Source organism: Diadema antillarum, unplaced genomic scaffold (genome assembly GCF_040938485.1).
Source record: "Diadema antillarum isolate AM-2024a unplaced genomic scaffold, OU_Dant_1.0 seq00001584_RagTag, whole genome shotgun sequence".
NCBI lineage: Eukaryota > Metazoa > Echinodermata > Echinoidea > Diadematoida > Diadematidae > Diadema > Diadema antillarum.
Window position 1 is genome coordinate 878,856 of NW_027272302.1, and position 22,993 is coordinate 901,848.

The 22,993-nt window shown below is 38.0% G+C and overlaps 1 protein-coding gene across 1 annotated transcript in view; it reads left to right on the forward strand.

Moving 5' to 3' along the window:
* The first annotated feature begins 9,982 nt into the window (after positions 1-9,982).
* Positions 9,983-22,993, forward strand: part of LOC139710899 (monocarboxylate transporter 12-like) — a 42,749-nt gene continuing 29,738 nt past the window's right edge. Inside the window, exon 1 of the mRNA XM_071622821.1 lies at positions 9,983-10,234. Within this exon, the coding sequence (XP_071478922.1) occupies positions 10,018-10,234 (217 nt within the window). The 5' untranslated portion in view covers positions 9,983-10,017. The remainder of the gene's footprint in view (positions 10,235-22,993) is intronic.

Here is a 22,993-nt window from a genome sequence, read left to right on the forward strand (position 1 = left end):
CCGTTCAATAATTACATGATTGCATTGTCTATTTTTTCATATTTGTATTTATTACAGTTTTCATTGCATTGTTCCGTGACAGCGATGCGTAAGTCATTTCAGATGCACTAAGCAGAATCTCCTGATTTTTTTTTATAACGGTGTAGAAAAATAGTAGACCTAGGTAGCTGTACTAAGACAGGCCTTTTCAATCGCTATAGGAGGGAGGACGTGTGTGTGTGTGTGTGTGTGTATGTGTGTGTGTGTGTGTGTGTGTGCTTGTATGTGAAATAGAAAGAGAGATAGAAAGATAAAGAGAACTGATTGCATAACCCAATTTTTCGGACACTCCATGCCACTAATACGACAGTAAAATCGTCACAATATTACAAATTAGTTTAGATCATTTTTTAATGAATGAATTTGGAAAAAAAAATAGGCCTTGAAAAACCAAGCGCACAGTTACAAATTGTACAAGAACATAGTTCCAGGCACTAACCTATCCACCACGATGAATCCGGAACCCCTTCTGTACTCATTACTTTGATGAGCCAGTCGAGCTCGTCCTGGTCATCGATGACGACGAGGTCGGATCCGACGGTTTCGGCACACAGACTCCGTGCCGCCTGCCACGACGAACCCTGTGTTGAAGTGGAGACAACCCTGTAACAATGACCGGCGGGCCCTTCAATGTAAGGACTGTCGTCTGGACATGCTATTATAAAGAAGAAGAACATTTGAATTTGATCATGATTACAATATAAGATTACGATTTTAATCATGATCATGATTATGATTATAATCAAGATTATTATGAAGATCATAATATTAATCATGGTTATGATTATGATTTGGCTAACATTGGAATAATGGTTGATTTCATTTTTTCCAATGTACCATTATTGCTGCAGTTACTATCATTGTTTTTGTTGTCATTGCCAATAATCATTATAGACCGTGCATTAGTATTGTTAGCTTTATACTATCGTATCGTGCTTTGTCGAGGATATAACTTTTGCTGTTCTTAGTAGTTATACAAGATAAAGTGAAGTTTCGGTTGTGGTAGACAAATAGAATAGCAAGCCTGTAATATAACACGTGCGTGGTGAATCATCGATGTTTGATAGTATGAGCTCTTTTAGTATGTATACATATTACCTTATTTCTCGCTAATTAATAAAGGATTCAACGGAGATGGAAATAGAAAACATGCCTCCAAAGTATTTTAAACATCAAACACAAACATTACAAATAAGCAAGTAGCACACTTCTCGTATAAAGTGAACTATTCAATTCAATTCAATTCAATTCAATTCAAAACTATTAATACAAATGCACCTAAACACTATAAAGGTATATACGTGGTACAATGCTACGTGGTATGCCACACACAATCAGTAAAGAAGAAGAAAATATATCATTGTTTATGCGAAAGAAATTTAAGAAATGTCGATGAATACAATTTTGGTAGCAGTGCAACTGAACAGAAATGAAACGAAATATTTCGTATTCGATAAGCAAAGGAAGGAAATGAAGGACTTTCTTCAAAACGTATTTTCTTTTCTTCCTTTTACTTCGTTTTCTACCACTGTGACTACAGCAGGGAAGCTGAAGAAGAACCCAAAACAAGAGTTTGAGGCAAACGAGTATTATGTAATTCGTTGGGCGTAACATATGGGTTTCACTAAACTTGTTGTGCTTGAGCCTATGCTTAGAGGGTAGTGATTGCAATATCGTCGCGATACCCATTAACTTACCTGCCTGACTTGCAACAAATACCAGGCAAATAACGGCCAAACTCTTTAATACAGCCATCCTTTGCTCAAATTAAATCCATGCCGTCCGTTGTTGATAAAGGCGAGGCGTGCAACTAGCAAAGCCAATGGCGCACGTTTAAGATCGCCGCTCTACACAGGTAATGGGCGAGCTACAACAAAGTCAATATTCCACGCAATCCTGACAGCGCCATAAAGTTTATCTCTCACTGAGAACGACGTTACCACTGAGTGATACTCTTTGATATGTGTCTATCAGGTATGTCTACCTGATGGCACGCATTGATCAAATCTTGGAGGACTTCATGGACAAAATAGCACTTCTTGAATGTGACATGATCATAGTCTGGCCTCTCTAGGAGTATGCATATAATTATCTCAAAAATCCAAGCGTATATCGCAGGAATATGTAAAGTTTAGAGCATTGAACAACGTCTATAATGATAATCGAAGTTCATCTCCAAAATCTTCAGTACGGTAACAAACTTCCTCCAGGAGGTCGTAGGTTCGAATCCTGCTCGAGTATGTACGCCCATGATTTTTTTATCATGGCTACTACTAAACACTGATCAATTCAGTGCTTATTTACGTCGATGTAGGGCAAGTTGTCAATCAGTTGCAATGAAAACATCTCGACGGAAGAATTTCATGAATTTGAATAACAAAGCAGTACCCGCTGCATGCTATAAGGATTAGAACCAACACTTGCTGTCGGGCGAAAGCTCGGTGGTCTAGTGGAGATGACGCCTGTACGGTGATCAGGAGGTCGTAGGTTCGAATCCTGCTCGAGTATGTACGCCCATGATTTTTTATCATGGCTACTACTAAACACTGATCAATTCAGTGCTTATTTACGTCGATGTAGGGCAAGTTGTCAATCAGTTGCAAACTTCCTCCAGTCGTAAAAACCAAGGGGTGTACTAAAATCATCCTCTAGAAATGATATAATATTCTTCTTCCAATCGTCTTCTTTCACTGAGTGGATACCACAAGAGACGATTAATCGTATGAACAATATAGCTGAAATAAAATGTAAAAAAAAAGAGTTGATAAGTTCTCACACAGAATGATAGCGTTTTCTGGTAGTCTTCTGCCAAGGCATACTTGACTTATCGATAATAAGATACTCAGTGGAGAACATATTCCCGATTTTAGATGATATCGTAAGACCCTACATTATAAACAGTAGGATTTCAGGAAAACACATTTGCTAGCTGCAGTCTCCGGTAGATATCATACTCATCAAACTTAATCATATAATTGAAGCATTGTTGCAGCCCCCCCCCCCCCCCCACACACACACACACACCATGTCAACAATCCTCCTCGCCTTCCTATCGGGGTACCACCCAGTGGGGATTCATCGTGAACAGCTCCCTCTAGCACTGCGAAGTAAACATGTTGGCAACGAACCACGCCTTGCAGAGAGCGATACACTTATTGATAACGCAACGAGCAGACTCAGAGGTTGATGGAAAATGAAGAATCTTTTTATGCTTTTTTTTTGGGGGGGGGGGGGAGGAGATTGTCCGTTTGTCTGCCTATGCTTGTACATTTCTATTTTACGTTTACTATTACTTTAACTATATTTATTTATCTATCTATCTATCTCTGCTTGATTGATCCTGATATTTGTTTAGTTTACGTTAAATATACTGCGGGCGTCCCAGGTTTGGGGGGGGGGGGGGTAGTAGGCAACAACAGTGTCCAACACCCGCTCTTCATGCAACTCTGTTTAAACAAGTGTTTTATTGGCCGAGCTTTTGGTCCGTTGGTGGACCTTCATGCGATTAAATCATCTCACTATATAATATTCAAGTTATGTACTGCTTCCATATCTAAACCTGCCTATTTTATATGTAAATCTGCCAAACAGATTATCACCCCCTCGTGAATAGCTAATTGATTGCATTACTTGCAGAAGGAAATGACGGTTTTGTGTGTCCCCGTTTGTGCTCTATGGAAAAAAAATCTATAAAAATATATTTATATATCACCCACATCCTTTCCCAGCATCGATTGACATCAAGTATTCTTTACTATGATTATCTGGTGTCTTGCAGTGTCACCCATTTAATCCCATAATCGGATCTAATCTCTGTAATGTGTACTTATCTTATCGTTCTGGAGAGGTGATAATCAATATATTTCCACACATACTCTACCATCTTGAACTGTACTCTAGACATTGAGAACGGTCAAGTATCATCACGCAGAGTGTAAGGGACTTGAACTTGCATGACCTAGCTAAAGATAACGATGTTATGTCACATGTCTAATGCGTCAAAATTCTTACCATTTTCGTTAATTGATTTCGATGTGTTCACGTGTGAGTGTGTGTTTCTGCTTTTTTTAAATATAGTTTTTGCAAGTGAGAAATTTAGTTTGTTGGTTCGCTTTATTTTCAGTTCTATAGTCTTGGTGATAGCACGCTTGGTTATGCTAGACAAGATTCAAGATTCAAAATTCAAGATTCAAATTTATTTTCACTTCCATCAAATAAACAAAGAAATTATATACATTGAATACGTACAGGATATTTGTAATAATTGCAGAATGTGATTTGACAAAGTAGGGGCAAGCATGGTATTACCGGACGCATGGTATTACCGGACACGCACATTTTTGCGTACTAATGACATTCTGTACGCGCGACTTCGTAGAGTAGCCTCACAGAACTTTGTGTGGACCGAAATCGCAAAAAAACACCACATAAGAATGTGAAAACACGAAAAAAAATCACATTTTACCTCAAATTTATAGTTGAGTGACCCGCACCTCGTATATAGTTAATATTCATGCATGTTTGAATCACATTTCACGACTGAAATTCTATGAAATCCCACTCATATACAGGAAAAATGCTGAAGATTCCAATATAGAACCAAAATTTCGCTGATCGATATCGGAAATTTGTAGCTATCGTCCTCAAACGCGAACGATGCGGAATAGTTGTGCGCTAAGGGCCCCGCAACTCATCACCCGCGCGTGCAGCTCCCATAGACAAAGCACGTAAACTCAAGTAGAGTCTATAACCAGTTGTCGATTTTCTCACAAGGTTTTATTGCGTGAACTGTTCGAAATGTTCGAGACAGACATTTTACCGTAAAATACGAAATTTGAGCCTCATTTGCCGATTTTTTCTTTGTCATCCGCTCGGTGAGAATGTGTACGGTGATTTTTGGGATGAATTGTGATTCTCGTGCAAGGACTAGGTGCGAAAGACCTCGATTACTCGATTACGAAAATCGCGTCCGGTAATACAATGCGATTTAGCACCGCGCAAAAAACAACTATTTTAAAAGGGGAACGTTTGAAGCATATTTTCTAAAAACTGGAACGAAGAATTGACATAAGTTGGCTGAATTCGTAATTTCCAGGAGTCTGTGAATAAGTGGTGTTATTTTTAGCCGAAATTTCATCCTCTGAGTACAGAATTCAAAGCTACGAAAAAAAGCGTCCGATAATAGGATGTACCACCCTACATATGAAAATGAGAAGGAGATGAAGAAAAAAAAAACGCAATTATATCTTAGTGAATATATGCATAAAGCGTGTAATACAAGTCAACTAATGATGAGGATGAAAGTGGGGGGGGGGGTCCCACTATAAGGAGCAGAGCTTGTACGATATGGGACCCTCAGAAAATACACAAGACAGCAATATAAAACAAAATAAAACGAACCGATGTCAACTGACATCAAAATAATTGCGAAGGGAAAAAGAAAGAAAAGAAAGAAAAGAAAAAAGGGGAAAAACTACAGACAACATTTCTTTTCTTTTCAGGATTCACTGATAGATGAAAACAAACAATCATAGAGGTGTATACGAATGTACCAGAGCCACAGATCACAGTATGCTTCAACGCTTATGAGAGACGGTTAAAAAACGTAGAATTGGCTCACATTCGACTGTATACTGTTGTACTTATGTAAGTACAAAATATATTTTTATACATATTAAAATATTGCAGTTCTACCTTCGATGAAACACATTTTTTGAGTGCCGTGCACATATTGACGATTCTACAACACAGCGCAATTTTATATTACAAATATAAAATGTTAACGGATACGCTCTATACATTTTTGTAAACTACACAACTTTTTAAAGAAAGGTTACACCTAATTGGAAAATAATCATTTAGAGTATCCCCCCCCGTTAACCCCCCCCCCCACCCACACAAAAAAAAAAGAAAATGAAGGAGAAATCATTGAAGTTGTCTCTTGCGCAAGGTGATGGTGATAACCATTTACAAAATTGGGGACACAGCCAGAATAAAAGAACAACAACGTCAACGCGACACCGTTTTTTAGTGTTGTTGAGTCTGTCCTCTATCACATTCTGTATTGTAGCTTCATGATGATCAATCACAATTGCTGCACACATTTTCTATGCTGAGGGGATCTGGGATTGGGGCAAGTCAGTGCCACCTGTGCATGGACACGATAGAATGCGTACAGAACGTCTGGCTCTGGGACCGCGTAATTATTCTTTTATACTGCCCTCTATCGACAATATTACACAGCTCTGATGAAGAATAAACCCCTCCGTTGCTAGTTGATGCACAGTAAGTCCCTAACACCATCAAAATTTTAGTAATCTCCCATATGATATAAAATCGATAAAAAATATATAATTATATCATTTACACAAGATTCAAGGGGTTTACATAGTTCGATATCCAAATAATGAATATTATCAATTTGTTTAATTTCGATAATTGAATTTGTCTCATGCCTTGTATTAACGCAATCTCTGCACTGGATTTCCTTAAATTGAATTTAGAATAATTGACGAGGCACTTTAAACTGACCCTCATTAGAGTACCTGCATTCACGCAAACAATGGAGAAAAAAAAACCCGTATTTATCTCCATATGTTTGGGAGTACTCCTTCATCTCCTACAACCAAAATCTTTTTCCAAAAAAAACTAGACATTATCTCTTTTTGAATAATTTGAATTGTGTTCTTAGGGGGATAGTTCATTCTGGAGGTACGACATTGCGCAGAGGCCAGAGAGGTTCCATTACACTCCCGGCATTTCATTTCATTTCATTTCATTTCATTTCATTTCATTTCATTTCATTTCATTTCATTTCATTTCATTTCATTTCATTTCATTTCATTTCATTTCATTTCATTTCATTTCATTTCATTTCATTTCATTTCATTTCATTTCATTTCATTTCATTTCATTTCATTTCATTTCATTTCATTTCATTTCATTTCATTTCATTTCATTTCATTTCATTTCATTTCATTTCATTTCATTTCATTTCATTTCACTCTTACAGGTGTGAGACCAGCGAAGATTTCTACACACTTGCAACATTACAGTTACTTGAAGGAAATGGTAATTTCGATTTCCGAACACACGTGCAGTAGGCCTATACCTTTTACAAATCTTTATTCATCTCGATACCATCTCTTATGTCGTTACTTCCTTTTACGATGTGCTCGATTTCACTCAAACTAATTTCTCTTAACCATCGCGTTGATGTGAGTTGTGTGTGTGTGTGTGTGTGTGTGTGCATGTGTGTGTGTGTGTGGGTGTACGTGTGTGTGTGCCCGCGCGTGTGTGTTTATGTGTGTGTGGTTTCTCCTTGAGTGAGTCAGTTTAAGTTAAATACACGATGAATGTTGCTTGAATGAAATATTGTATCACATTTGCAATGCCGCCCTCTTGTGGTTGATGAAATTAGTGATTTCTACGGTTGAATAAGCTGGGAGCTCAGATTGTAATGACGATTAGTATGATGACATTCAAATCCAGACGTAAATATAATTATTACCTCTAATAGAATTAACGTTGTTATTGACGGTTATAAAAATAATCTAAAGTGCTGGTAATGATTGTCATGATGAAAGCAATTACTGTGATGCTTGTAATTCATCATCTTCTTCATAATATTGAATATTTTCCATCAATTTAGTACCTTTTGTAGCTTGCGCATGATTCTGCTATGGTCACGGTGATGGGGCTTTATGAAAGCCACAGATGAGAAAGAAAATAGCCCAAGAGTGCTAAATGATTATACTCATTCACTGATAAGGGCCACATTTCGCTCTCTCGTCGGTCGCTCGGCGGTCTCTGCTAAATTAATTTTGGCACATTTTGTTAGTGGATGTCATAGTAACGTTTGCTCTCTCGGATACATAATAGGCAATTAAGTAGACAACAATGTGAAAATAGCAACTGACATTCTCATAACAATAAAGCTTGACACTTTCACAAAGTCTGTATACATTTGCTTCATTGAGTAATAAAGTGGGTCGTCATAACTACCCTTGTCATGTACATCTAGCAACGTTCAGAACAGATGGACAGTTCAATTCACTTTTCTAGCAAAATGAAAAAGCACTTGACAAATCGATTTCAGAAAGCAGGGGGAATAATCACTGAATACTACCCTTAAGATTATGTCAGTTACAAATTGATGGAATGTGAAAAATGATTTTTTTTTTTTTTGGGGGGGGGGGGGGGTAGAATTCCCTTCATATTTTCTTTATATTGTTGTCCGCACATGACGACATAACCTCTAGTAGTCTTCTCATCCAGCGGTTCCAACAAATATATTTTGAAAATTCATAACTTTTGCATCGATTGTCTGATTTTCCTAAAACTTTCACTGATGTGTTCTATTAATGTTTCTGCTTTCACTCAATCCACATTTCTCTTTGGATTTCGATTTCAAGTCAGAAACTAGGAGACGTGTACAAGTTCCCATCGCATTCGTGAGCAGAATTGTGCTCTCGGTTACATTTGCTGCTGCAACTGGCAGAAGGCTCTACAAAATGGATGTATTTTGGCCCCTATGATTTCGTGTCCTAGATTTAACTCTGTAGGCCTAGTAAGTTTGGTGCTCTCTGCGGGACTCTCTCAAACTCGGCAATACGAAAATAAGCAGATCACCGATACGAAAAACAAAAGAATGACGTTTCGCTCGGAAAGTTATACCTGGCCCCGTTTTATCAAAAGATAAAATCGATTTTAGATGTCCTTATCGCACAGGCTGCCATAGATTTATAGTTGAAATCAACTATTATAATCAATTATAACTCTTCATAAAACAGGGCCCTGGGCCCTGTTTTATGAAGAGTTATAATCTATTATAATCATCATAGTTGATTTCTATCATAAGTCAATGGCAGCCTGTGTGGTAAGGAAATTTATTATCGATTATATCTTTTGACAAAACGGGATCCCCGTTATACACAATTACCTATATCTGGCTCCCACATGCACTGCGTAAACCATTCACTTGCAATGTATTTCCGCAAAATGTCTACTTTCACCCCAAAATAGAAAGAAAGGGGTTGTTATTTGTAAGTTTGTGCTATAGAGTCACGAGGACATTTGACGCTATTATTTGCGGTATGCATGCATGGAGAGGCTCGACTGCACAGAGCAGAGCATCTTTTCAGTCCAATCCGATGGTTCTTTGTTAGTGTTCTCTGGTGTGATACTAACAAGCTCTCAAACTAGTCTTCTTAAGAAGTCGGACCAATACAAGCGAGTGCCTTTGCAGTTTTCGCGACGGATGGTGAAAAATGCGGCATTTATAATGATTACCCTTTTAACTATCAATTATATCTATTTTCTCTTATTGCATATGCGCGTATATCATTGTATTTCTGTAAACTCTGTATATTTGCAAAGTCATTGCATTTGTATTTTTTAAGATGGAAAATAAAAACAAATAAACAAAAAACCCTTTCTCTTTGTGTGTGTGTGTGTGTGTGTTATGACTGTTATGACACCCCTTGCTTTCAAGCCTTCAGAAACTTTCCTCGAGGAATCATAGGCCATGAATCTAGTCTGGACACAAAAACATTAAAAAAGCAAGTCTGTCAGGTTTGGTAGTCATAGGCACCCTTTCGAAACGCAAATTAATGACACTGAACATTATCTCCAGGATTATCACGAATGACTGCAGTGCAAAGTTCGTGCATACTTTGTGAATGATCGTCGGTTACACCTGTCATGCGCATGCGCAATAGATTTAGCGGCTGCTGCAGTACAACGCAAATCCACTTTCAGGCGGTCTTTATTGACAGACTACTTGGGAGAGGCCTAGACACACTTGTGGCCTCGTACGTTTGTACCGTACCGCGCTGACACATCAAGTGACAGTGCTGTACCGAATTTCCAGGCGGTACGTGACGAACGTGCTTCGTTCCCAACCCGATTCGAGGCGGCTCAGCTGGACTTGGCTTGGCAACTATCGAGTTCAGTGCTCGTCGTGAAGCCTCGCCAGCGATGTCGGCGGATTCGAAAGGGACGTGTCGGCCCGGTGAGCTCCGTGGTGTGCACGAAGACCGCATCGTCCGTGACCGAAAGCCTGACGGCGGCTGGGGTTGGGCTGTCACCTTCGGTGTCTTCATCGTCTACGTGATCACCACGGGCTCCAGCTGGGCGTTTGGCGTGCTCTACATTGCCTTCCTCGATGCTTTCGGGGAGAGTAAGGCTATTACAGGTGAACTAACCTTAGAAACTTATCTTGAAAACATTTGCAAGATGTCATTTCCTTCTTGTAGACACACGCATCAAAGTTGACTCCAAAAAGAGAATCGTAACAGCAATCTTTTTTTTTTGAAAAACATTAATTTGGACCACACTGATTGATTAACGAACAAGTGCCAGAATGTTCATATAGCAGCTTTTCATCGGCAGGCTTTCCCATTTCTTTCTTTCTTTCTTTCTTTCTTTCTTTCTTTCTTTTTTTTTTTTTTTTTTTTGCTTTTTTTTGCGTGAAATTTAGCGCCAGATCTATTGTCAGGATTAAAGATTGGTCTTTGGCCAGTATCGTTATCAATGGTCGACACTTTCATTACTGTAATCGCATTATATGTTTCATCATCATTTCCAACTTGTTTTTTCTTCTCATCATGAAGTTATAAATCAAGAGTAATCTGTAGTGCAATCATTTTGCTGTGTACGTGGAATTGTAGATCTAACTGTCACATTGGTTCTCTAGTCTATTCCAATGTAGTAACTTAAAAGTAAGGCAGCTCTAGTCTGCCATGTATGACAGTTCCAGGGCCAAAAATAACCACAAGTGACCAGTGCTCACGAGAAACGCCGAGGATGATGAAAGTGCCTGACAGGTTGTGTGCGAGAAACACCTTTATTAGCCGGCGATTAGGGGGATTCTTTACAGAGATCATAGTCTGAAAACTAGGGCTCATTGTTCAGTTAGCTGTACCCTGAGTGGCCAATATTTACACAAACTGAAGATGTAGGGCACGATATCCCAATTACGCTGTACGTATATCCTGCGAAGCGTCTGATTAGAACATGAATAAAGGTGAAGAGTAGCAAATAGTCGGGACGAAATGCACTATATAGTCGCAATTATGGTATTTGTCGCTATCATACGGTGATATTTCTAATGATAGCCAGGTAGAGGACATCAGTTGTCAAGGCTGTCCATGATTGCTGATTTTGTTTTCTTTTAAGATCATTCAGATTTATTCCAAAATAATCATGGTTTCAAAGATGACCGCTGTTATTCATGGAATCAATAAAATAAATTTGATAAATATTGTATATCTTAGTTTTCAACACATTTGATAAAGATTTATGAAACATGCTGCAGATTTGAATCCTTATACAGAGCATCATAAAGGGACAATTTCTAAAAATTTGCTCGTATTTGGTATTGCTGAACCAATGGCTACTGTTTTATATGTCCTTTTGTTTCATCTTCAAAAAACATTATCAGCTGATAATTAGACCGAGATGAGAAAAACTTGCCGAGGTATATATGGAGGAGTTACATATAATCCTTCAAATCATTGGAAAAGATTTGTTTTTCAATAATTGTTATGCTGTTTAACCTTTTAAAATGCCACTAGTACTACCGTTAGTTGGATTATGGACGTCAGATGAGAGTTGTAACCATAGAAATTATTCCATCATTTGAATTCCAACATTCCAGCAGCCTTGTTTGAAGCTCGACGAGCATTATTAGTTTTAAGTTGACGGAAGTGCCCGTCGCGCAATTCAATTGCTGGTACCTGGATAGCGCGATAATCTGGTGGTAAAATTGCGATAAAATGGTTTAAGAGCAAAGAATGTATTGCTGCCATGCATGCATACCACATATATTATGGAAATGTTGTTCCCATGGTAAGTATGAATACGTCTTCATATTATTGTAAGATAAAGATATGCCGAGAATTCACGACATGAAAGTCCCGTTCATACGTACCACAGTGTGACTGTACTTGACTTCCTGTTTTTATCTTATTTACACCATTGCTGACACAGAACAGATGGTTCAGAAGCCAAAACATGCTGACCAAACCATGTCGTTTACTACCAGGCAGTCTCAGCTGCTTTGTGTGCTTGTATGGAAAAAAAAATAGAACGAGAAAGATGAAACATTTCAGTTCGGGTTATTGATATGTATGCTCATCTGTGCCCTATGGTTGTCGAGTTTCCCTGCGCAAATTCCCAGTTACAATATCTACCGCTTGTTTTCTTGCAAAGCTAGAAATGTGATATCTATCAATTCATACGTACTGTAATATTCGCCCCACATCATGTTGTGAAACCTCTTCTTTTTTTTTTTTTTTTGCTTTGTTTTCTGTCTCGACAAAATTAATATAGATATACACGGAACAGAAGAACAGAACAGCAAAGGGTTAATCTGGTGTCTCACAGTATTTCTAATACATTCCTAAAGTTGGCACAACTGAGGGAAAATGATTCGCGAATTTTGTGCTTTCCTGGACAAGTGAACGTTACTTCTACTACTCATTGTAGCATTCTCTTACGAACACTTACAATTACACTCTCTGCTGTTTTCAAACACATAGTCCATGGGCCAGGCCAGATATTGGTACCATCTGAGGTGGCAAACCTTTTTGGTGTCGTTTTGTTTGTCGGGCATAGATATGCTTATCAAGCTATGATAGCATTTCCAAATGAGTAGCTTAGTCATAGTAAATGAATTTTTAACCAATTTGGTCTCGTTGTTATATCCCTATACTTCTGAATCGAAACTAACCGCCATACAAAGAAGAGCACAGTCTTCTGTATGTTCCATAGAGCTGTAAAATGCAGCTCTATGGTATGTTCACAGGTGTTCTGTTGTAAACGCGGTGCGCTTAGTCTTTATTCAAGGCAGCGAAGGGAATATCCAAAGGTTATGATGTCCACAGCGCTTAGTCTTTATTCTAGACGGCGAAGGGAATATCCAAAGCGTGTGATACAGTGTATATCCTTTTATCTAAAAACAACAACAACAACAAAAGCAATTCCTAGTGAATTTTACCGTATTTTTCAATCATTTATCATTTTCCTGTGAAAACGCTACGGTGAATATGCTAATACCACGCCAATGTCGCTTTATTTCCCTCCAACAATATAAGATAATGCAAAAACAATGTACCGGTACACTACGATACATTATAATGAATGATATTGTAAATGAACAGAGTGATTTTTGTTTAAAACTGATGTATTTGTTGATAGGGTAGTATAAAAACAGTATAGATAATCCCTTTTATGAGGAACTTTAGATATGATAACGGTACATTGGTCTAGATAAAGAACTAAGCGCACCGCGTGACAGCTGTGGACATCATAACCCTTTGGATATTCCCTTCGCTGCCTTGAATAAAGACTAAGCGCACCGCGTTTACAACAGAACACCTGTGGACATACAGAAGGCAGTGCTCTTCTTTGTATAGCGGTTTAGTTTCGATTCAGAAGAATAGGAATATAAATACGAGACCAAATTGGTTAAAAATTCATTTATTATGACTAAGCTACTCACTTGGAAATGCTATCATAGCTTGATAAGCATATCTATGCCCGACAAACAAAATGACACCAAAAAGGTTGTGCCACCTCAGATGGTACCAACAACCCATTTTTCGGGCCTTGGCCCATGGACTAACAGTGTTCTGCAAAATCGGTCTTCGCTATTGTCTGCTTTGGTATTTTGACTAGCATTGCTTGCATAGACCGATTCAGAAACCAGGCGAAAATGTTGTGCATTTCATAGAACCATTGATGCATACATCTTGCCAACAAAAGCTTGTCGTACAACTCAGTGGTACTTTACAACCTGTAAATGCCTGCATGCCAGCTGGATTCCAGCTGCTGAAATGACTTGTTTGTAACGGAACAGGTGGACTGTAAATCATGTTGTTGTTCCTCACAGGGGGAAAAGTGCACGCATGTTAATACATATCATACATTATTATGCATACCTTCATACCAAATGTATTCATGACAAATAAGGCTGTTTAATCACAGTCAGTAATGCGTGCACGCCAGCTGGATTTGAGCTGTTGAAATGCACATTAAACAGGTGACCTGCATAATTCGTTGTTTCTCGAAGAAAGCAGTTCATACATATTTACGCATTGTTGAAGAATGCCTGTTGCGTTCGATCCGCTGGCAGCATTTGTATCACGCATAAACATTCTAGGACGATCGAAGAGTTAAATGGCGCTTTAGGCAACTTGCTTGATAGGTGAAATTGGCAATATGCTTCTACCGTGGACAGGCCGTTATGTCAGAATCACAGTTTTATCAGTGATAACAAACACAGAAATTAAAGAATGGATGCTAGCTTAGCTCTGATTTGAGGTGAAACATGGAGGTCTGACAAGTTTGACTCAAAGGTATTAAACATGATAGGAACATCGTTCACCTTAGAAAACTAGGTAGTAATTGCTATAGGTTTGAATTATTTTGCAAAGTCGACTTCAATCATCGAGCCTTGAATGTTTTATCGTAGATTTCGTTCCACATAGCGGTTACAGTCACTCTAGTGAATGCATTTCAGTAAAATTACAGAATCATATCTGGGTAGCATGATCACTACATCACGTAACAATTCTTTTGTTTCAAAAGGGATGAAAATACTCTCAGGGGGAACAGGTGAATTGGATCAATAGATTCATGTAAAGGCCTATTGAAATATATACAGTGTCCTCACCTAATGTCATCCCTGAGAGTAGCTGAATCATTTTGCTACAAAGAAGTATGTTGTTATAGGTCTGTATGGATTCTTAAAAACAACAACATGCACAGGAAATTCCAACTTTGGGGTGAGAAGATTTGCTTTGATGTGACGAGTTTTATATACAATTGAATATGCACTACACACACACACACACACACACACACATACACACACACACACTCAAATATGTATATATATATATATATATATATATATATATATATATATATATGATATACATGTACATCTATAGATGTGTGTGTAGGTGTAGATAGATAGATAGGTAGATAGATAGATAGAATGATAGATAGATAGATGAGAGAATACCTCGAATTAGTAGATTGGCCTATTGGCCATATATGATTGTGAAGCCAATACACTAGTACAGACATAATGACGGACTAAGAAAGCATTGTAATTGAAGTGTTGCGTGACAATAAATGCGTCAGATCATCTATGCCGGTATATCATCACATTGCAAGCGAGTATCGCACTCGTTTGATGAGCACTTATAAATTGACGGGTAGCTTATGAGTTTCAAATGGATTGCCATGTTGACCTACAGGAGACGGGTTGGATTTCATTCAGGGAAATTCGACATTTATGAAAAACGTTTTGATCATTTTTTGTTGTTATATAGTTTAAGAAATATGTCAGAATATGACGGCCAAATCAAAAAGATCTTGGGTCCATTTAGGGGGAAAGTCCCCCCCCCCCCCTCAAGCTCGAATCGAAGACGTTCCCCGTATAAGATTATATGACGTATAGAATCGCGAAAGATATATATGAGATGACTTACGTTATCGAATAAAGAATGTCTGCTGAAAGGTAAAGATTCAGGTGATAGTAATCTCCAATTTGTTTCAACTGAATTTCCAATTCCCTGTAGCTGTTTCATTGCTGTCTCTTGATCACTCATGCAGAGTCCTACGAGAACCTGACATATCCCGTAGGAGAGTGGGTTAAAGCTGGTTTCCCATCCCATGTTCGATTAGCTTTTGAAGAGGTGAAGAGGTGAAGAAACATTTATATCATTCCTTCTGTCATGGTGTCATTTATCGTTTGACAACAAAAATGATGTGTTCGATTTTTTTTAAATATTTTTAGTAGTGCTTTTTGTTTTGTTTTGTTCGTTTGTTTATGTAGTTGTTTGGTATAGGTTTACCATGATCAGACAGGCTTTTTTTTTAGCAGACATTGGGAAGCCTTGTGCAGAGGTTTACACCATGCAATCTGAGTCAAGACTATATTTTCCTCGTTTCTATTCTGGTTTTGTAATAGACGTTCTTCCACGATCACAAGGTGAGTTGTAACCACAGGTGTACGGCTCTCAGCAAAGCCCCTCTCTCAGATCGTAATTACATAATTGCACTCCTTACCCATGTTAGCATCACGGTATTGAATAGCATTGTAAAACAAGTTTGTTAGAGGGTGAAGCGAGGTACTGCAGTAGTAAGAGAGATAATAATATATTTCATGCGGGTGGGAAAACAGACATTATATACTCACAATAATTACAGGTGGACTAATCATGCATTGTCGATAATCATTTGAGGTCAAATTTGAGATTATCTTATGTTGTAATTGACACAATCCTCCATCAACGCCATGGTCAGTGGTCAAACACAAAGGGCTGTGCTATAAAAAAAAATGTTAGGTCAAACCATAATGGTCTTTAGTCAAACGTCAGTGTTTTCATAACCCCTTATGGCCAATGCTTTACCACCAAGATCTATTACCGAAACATAATCTGTGGTTAATTTCATGGTCATGATTGCATAACTAGATTTGATGATTATCCGTCGTCAGTTCTTAACAATAGATCGAAATGGCAGAGCTGTGCTGTTCTTCGTGGCTTGCCAAGGGGCCTATACGGTAAAAATCGTTTCTTCGGTTACGCCAAGAGAAAAAAAAAATGTGAAACAAAATCCCGGAAACATATCTCTATAATTAGAAGATGTGTTGTAATGTTCTCTCACGAACAACGATTTTATGGACAATCTGGTGTTATAATCTTGCAAATCTGTCACTCAGTTTCATACTTGCCAAACTGGTTACATAAGTAGGTAAACTCGAACGCTAATGACGAAAGTTTCCCTCGGAGGGAAGTGATCACAGTGATCAGGAGTTCAAAGTAAAATATTGATATCATCAATAGAGTCATGAGGAAACTTGCAAATAATCAAACAGCTGGTCGCGTTTGTATGATATTATACATGCAAGGGCAGGGGCGGATCTGGGAATCCGTAAAGGACGGGGACGCCTTTACTAAATTACTAGTACCCCCTCCTCCATTTTTTTTTTCATTTTGTTTCTTTTGCTTTAACCAAAAAAAAAAAAAAAAAAAAAAGAAATGAAGCGCGAGCCCGGTGCGCCCGCGCGTGGATCCACCACTGCATAATAATATAATAATTGTTTGGATATAAACTCCAAATTTTATTGTCCGAAAATGGAAATTCTTTGTGCCCAATTGATCGTGGGCCCAGCAGCCACTGAGCAGCGCCAGATCGATGTTGCTCTATAACCTGTTAAACTGTTGAACGGCAAACAAGGTAGCAGCAACTCCATCTTTTAACGTATTTTGGTATGACGCGGCCGGGGTTCGAACCCACGACCTCCCGACTGTGAGGCAGCCGCTCTACTTACTGAGCCAATATATCGGCATGGGGGTATGTTGTGTTGGAAGATTTGATTTGATTTGATTTGATTTATTTCTGCATTTTTCACGAAGTATATACAACATAAGAAACAATTTCCCAGTTCTATAACATATTGTATCCAACGAAAGATGAATAGAAATACAGTTATAATGTACCAATAATGAAATATTTTAGGTGAATTATAATCATACAAAAACAATTAAACAATCATTGATTATTCAATATCGAGTTCAACATACAAAATGCAGGAGACCGTCATCTTAAGCTGAAGCTTGAGTTTGATGGCGATGATGAAGAATGAAGATGAAGGCTTATGGTTCATGAGTAATATCTAACTCTTCAACCAGCTATTGATAGACATTTATGTTCAGTGATAAGACATGAAATTACATCCGTCATTGTAATCAAACCACCCACCTTTTTTTTTTCAATTGCAATAACACGCAACAATCTGCCACAACGCTGCCGTAACCGTTATATTAAAGTTCATTACCTACTGCAGCTCTTCATGTGTACTTTTACGCTTTTGTTTCATGTAGTCGAGATTTCTTCTTTATCTATTTCCAAAAAGAGCTTTGGTTATCAGATAATTATTAGGGTATCGATGTTAGACAATTATGTTATAATGATATAACGCTGTGGCCAAAAGCCATTGTCAAATTTCTCCTGACCTGGGAAACATTTCCCCATGGGAAAAATTACAACAACAGGACGTGCTCTATTCGATCCCGATGGGGAAACTGCCTACTTCCGATATCATCGCTTGTTCTTTTCATTGCTTTGTTCTTATTACCGTATAAGGAGGTCTCAAACGGGAATAGGTCCGATGCTCCTTAGAATTTTGCCCAATATAATTAAGTCACAATCTCTTGTAATGGAAATTTATATAAGCCATGGAACACTGGAATGTGCTGATGTTTAAAAAGAAGGAATAACAGAAGCCAGTAAAACATTTAGTTATAAACTCTGGCAAGCAATAGAACGTTTTAAAAAAAAGATGATTGCAAGACATTTTGAGAGCATTTCCAGGCAACCAATGGGTATCAATTCAAGTGTTTAAACATGAAATTCTTATAGCAAAATATAACATTCAAACAAACTTTCGTTCGGCTTGTACGGCAAGCCATATTGAGAAAGTCCGACTGCTTTGATAGGAAGTTACCGCGCGGCATACAGATTCATTCTGCTGATTGCCTCCGTACCCAAAAATTGCGACGTAGATATTGTAGACGTGTCACACATTCTGGTCGAAGGCAACCCCAAATTCTGTCCAGACTGCAATATATCTGACCAAGATGCATTCATTATTCAGGATCCAGGTATTATGGGTATAATAGATTTTTTTTTTTCTGGGACCCATCAGACTTTGGCAGTGTTCAGGGAGATTGATTAACCTGTATTGCCATTGAATGTTATTGCGTTGGACTTGGGCAACTAGCTACTTGCACTCATTGCAGTTATTTTTTCCTTTTTGTTTTTGTTGTTGTGTTTCTTTTTTTTTTGTAAATGGCAGTCTGCGATGTTTAGCTTAATTCGAATATTAGTGGCCACTAATATGAAGGTCTTTAGCTGTTTTTTTTAGCGTGTGATATGAGTATAGCCCATTGTATTTTTTCTCTTCTTTTTGTCATGTGGTGCATAACTTTCTAAGAGTATTACAGCGTTGGAGGTAAAGGCATGTTAAAACTAATTTAGAATTCGGAACATTGATTTGTAGCAAAGGTGATATAAAGGCTGCATGAATATCACTTTTCGAACAATATCTGGAAGCAGAGACGAGAACCTAGTCCCATTTTCTTTGCTCATTTTTCCACTAATAAGTTACTATTTCACTACAATACATATTTTAAAGAGTCAAGGAGACGATCCGTCTAAATAGCTTCTTCAAAGTACTGTCACCGTATACGAAACGTTTACAGAATAAAGAGATAAAGAGATAAATTGATAGAAATAGGATTTATTGATTTATTGATAGATAGATGGATGGATAGATAGATAGATAGATAGATGGAAAAAGATGAGAGAGAAAGAGAAAGTGAACATTGTTCTTCTTTTCTTAAATTCCTGGCTATGATGATGTTGATAGCTTCATCCATCCACACATAAATCTTCGTCTGTGTATCAAACCCTTCTTCTGTGTCTGCGCAGATTTGAATTTGACTGTTATCAGTATCAACCGGTATATTATACGCATATAATCCATACACTTGTATTATGATATGTTTGTGTTGGAAAAACATACATTATACAAGTATTATACTTCGAGATACAGAGGCTGAAGTGAGAGAAGGCCCCGAGCAAAACCACCGTAAATACACATCATCTTGCAATATCACAACTCCCGTATATTATGCATAACGGTTTTCAACCTCCCCCCCCCCACGTAATGGAGATATCATGCCAACCAATTATTATTTTTTGTCCTCATAACTGTCGACAGCCTAAGGTGATTTCTTCGAATAAGGTGGATGCGCCTTATAAAGACATGCAAATTGAAGAGAGAGAGAGAAAAAAAAATGTTTTGTGCCATATCAGCTCTCCCCAGTTTGTCGGTATCGCTGGTTCGGCGCAAAACATCATACTCTTGTCCGGGGATCAATGGGACGGCCGAAAGAGAACGTCCATTTATGTGGAGAGCGAAACATTGCCTTGAGCTAAGATATTCCATGACTATTACAGTACTTCGGCAGCGCCGAGAATGCATAATTTTGCAAAGTCTCCGAAGAAAAGAATGAAATGGAGTAAATATGCCTTTTCCATGCAGGTTATTCGAATACGTGTTTAAAAAAATGCAAAAGCTCATCAGCTGTCTTTATCTTCGTCTCTTTTTTCCCCGCTTTTTTTAATGTGCTTAAAATTTATCTCCTACACAATATCTGTTTCTTGATATTTGTAATTAAAACAGTCACTAACCGTCTTTTAAACAATTATGACCGATACATATTATGCAAAAATCCCAACTACTGAGTGTAATTTAATAAGACCAAAGTTCCAGCCGTTTTGACCTTGAAATGTAATTGACCTTGATATACAAACACTGCTTCCAAAATCTAGAATCTGTTATGAAAGAATGAAAGAGGAAAGAGGAAGAAAAAACTGGTTTAGACAGGTTGCGGAACACTGTAAAAATGTCAACAACTTATTTGCTGCCACAGGCACTGCAGGACGAAATAGGAGTTATGAACTTTTTAATGAGGTAAACTCTCTCTACGTAATGATTCAGATGTATACGTCTTGATCAAATTTTAAGCGCCAAAGCCCCCCGACATTGCACGCTGCGTGCATTGTGCTGGTTTGTGGAACCACCGGATGAGAACCTGAACTTATTTACATTATCAGATTTAAAGGGGAAAAAGGAAAACCCCAAATTGTATTCTGAAATGTTTTGTTCTCGACACGTAGGGATGAGCTAGGGCAGGTCAGGGAGGTGGAATCCACCTCCCTGGGCAGGTTGAACCACCAATGAACTACTTAGTATCTGACTTCTTCCTCGAAAATATGACAGACGATATCCCCATTAAACAATACTACTCCAGTCCGTAGTCATCTGGTTGTACTATAGACTCAATGACCCATATTTCCTTAAAATCTCCCTCCACTGGAAAAAAAAAATTATTGTAAGGACGTCTGAAAACAACATCATTTGCCTATTTTTTGTTGTGGTGGTTCATTCTGTCAGTTTAAGGCTTTTAAAGGCAGGTAAGTTATACACCTAGACATTATTCTGTAAGATTGATTTTGTGAACCTTTGATTCAAACAGGTAAGACATTGTTACGTACACTATTTACTCCACCTCTGTCTGAGCAGATATACCACTCAGTTGACCTCTAACAGAAACCGAGTCTCTAATTTCTCGAGGTACTGTATAATCTATTGTTATCGTGTAGTATTTTTCTTCTGTGTTCAAGGTAGTGTTATCGTTTTTCTTTTCGGGTTATGTTATTGTTTTGACTCCGGCTTTTGCTCGAACAGGCATAGTATCAGTTGGACTAAATTCCGGGTATGATTCCAATGCTTTCTCCCCACGTACAACCACTGAAATATTCTTTGGATTTATCATAGAATTGCATATATGCGATGTGTACTGATCTAGCACCTGAAGCTATATCATGTACTACACCGATAGGCTCTTGTCGTTCTTGGCCCCCACAAATCTACTCTGTATATAATCTTCAGTGTTATACAGAAATACCCTATTCTGCGCAGCACTAAGTTTTGCTAGAAACTGATGTTTTCGGATTATCTTCTCTCCCGCAACGGCTTTTTACATCAAAGTGTTGTGATGTCAACTTTGGGGATATCTGGGCTAGATATGGGAGAAGAAATCAATTGGTGACAACCTGCCGTCATTATCTTTTACCAAGATATAAAAATCACACTATCATAATGAATAAGCCCTTAATAGGTCTTCTTAACAGAGGTTAAAGGACCAGTCCTCCATCGCTACCTACTGTCTAGTATAATCATGGCCAAAAGTTCATTCAGTCCTTTCATTATTGAGCTCAGATCTATTCCAAATGAAATGACAGTGGGGCGAAAATTGCCTAAAATATAAAGATCTGAAAGAATGCAAGGATTATAATCGTTTCACTATACCTCGCTTCGATCTATAAAACATACTCTGCTGCATTCGCATGCGAAAAAAATTGAAAAAAAAAAAGTTGTGTACCGGTATTATATGGGTGGAACAAAAGAGTTACACAACCATAACGACTGGACGATAGTGCGCCACAATTCACTGTTCATGATTTTTGTACCTTCCGTATGGACGCTGCGGGATCAATGAAAGGGCGTAACCTCTCATATTTTGTTTAATCCAAGGAGGCTATTTATACAGACCATTTGGACTTTGGTCAGTGTGCGAGGTCCCGTTGACGGTTAGCGTGACCCGTGCTAAAATATATTGGGAATATTTAGTTTTCACTGTGAGTTCCTGAATGACTTTCAGGTGTCTCGTACGTGATAAAATGTCTGGACTATTGTACTTTCTGAAAAACTTCAGGCAGAGAGATTTAAAGGGATCGTATAGTTTTGGTTGAGACCTAATTTCAGGTTTCTAACATTTTTTGGTGAGATAATGAGAAACCTCTTATGAAATATGAAAGAGCATGTAATTCCACGAGGAATTCAACGTTTATTTGATGAAAATTGGTTTTGAAATGGCTGAGATATCCAAAACAGAGCGATTCAATAAAGTGTAGGACCCACATTTTATTACGATCGCTTTGTTTCACTTTGTTTTTGGATGTTTCAGTCATTCCAAACCCGATTTTCATCAAATAAAGTTTGAATTCCTGTTAAAATGGTATGCTCTGTACTATTTCATTAGTGTTTTCTTGGTATCTCCCAAAAAGTTAAAAGCCCAATTCTCGTTTCCACCAATACTGTACTATTCCTTTAATACCCCATACTTAGCTATATAGGCCTAGTTTTCTGACGCGAAACGTAGTGTAAAAAAAAAATAGCTGCCACTGTTTTATAATTTTGCCGTTATCATGACGTCATCCGCACCAATTTCTCTAATTTCACAAATTCATCTTTTTACCACAGTATTATTGTTACGAGTCGGGCAGTACGTCATCCATCCAA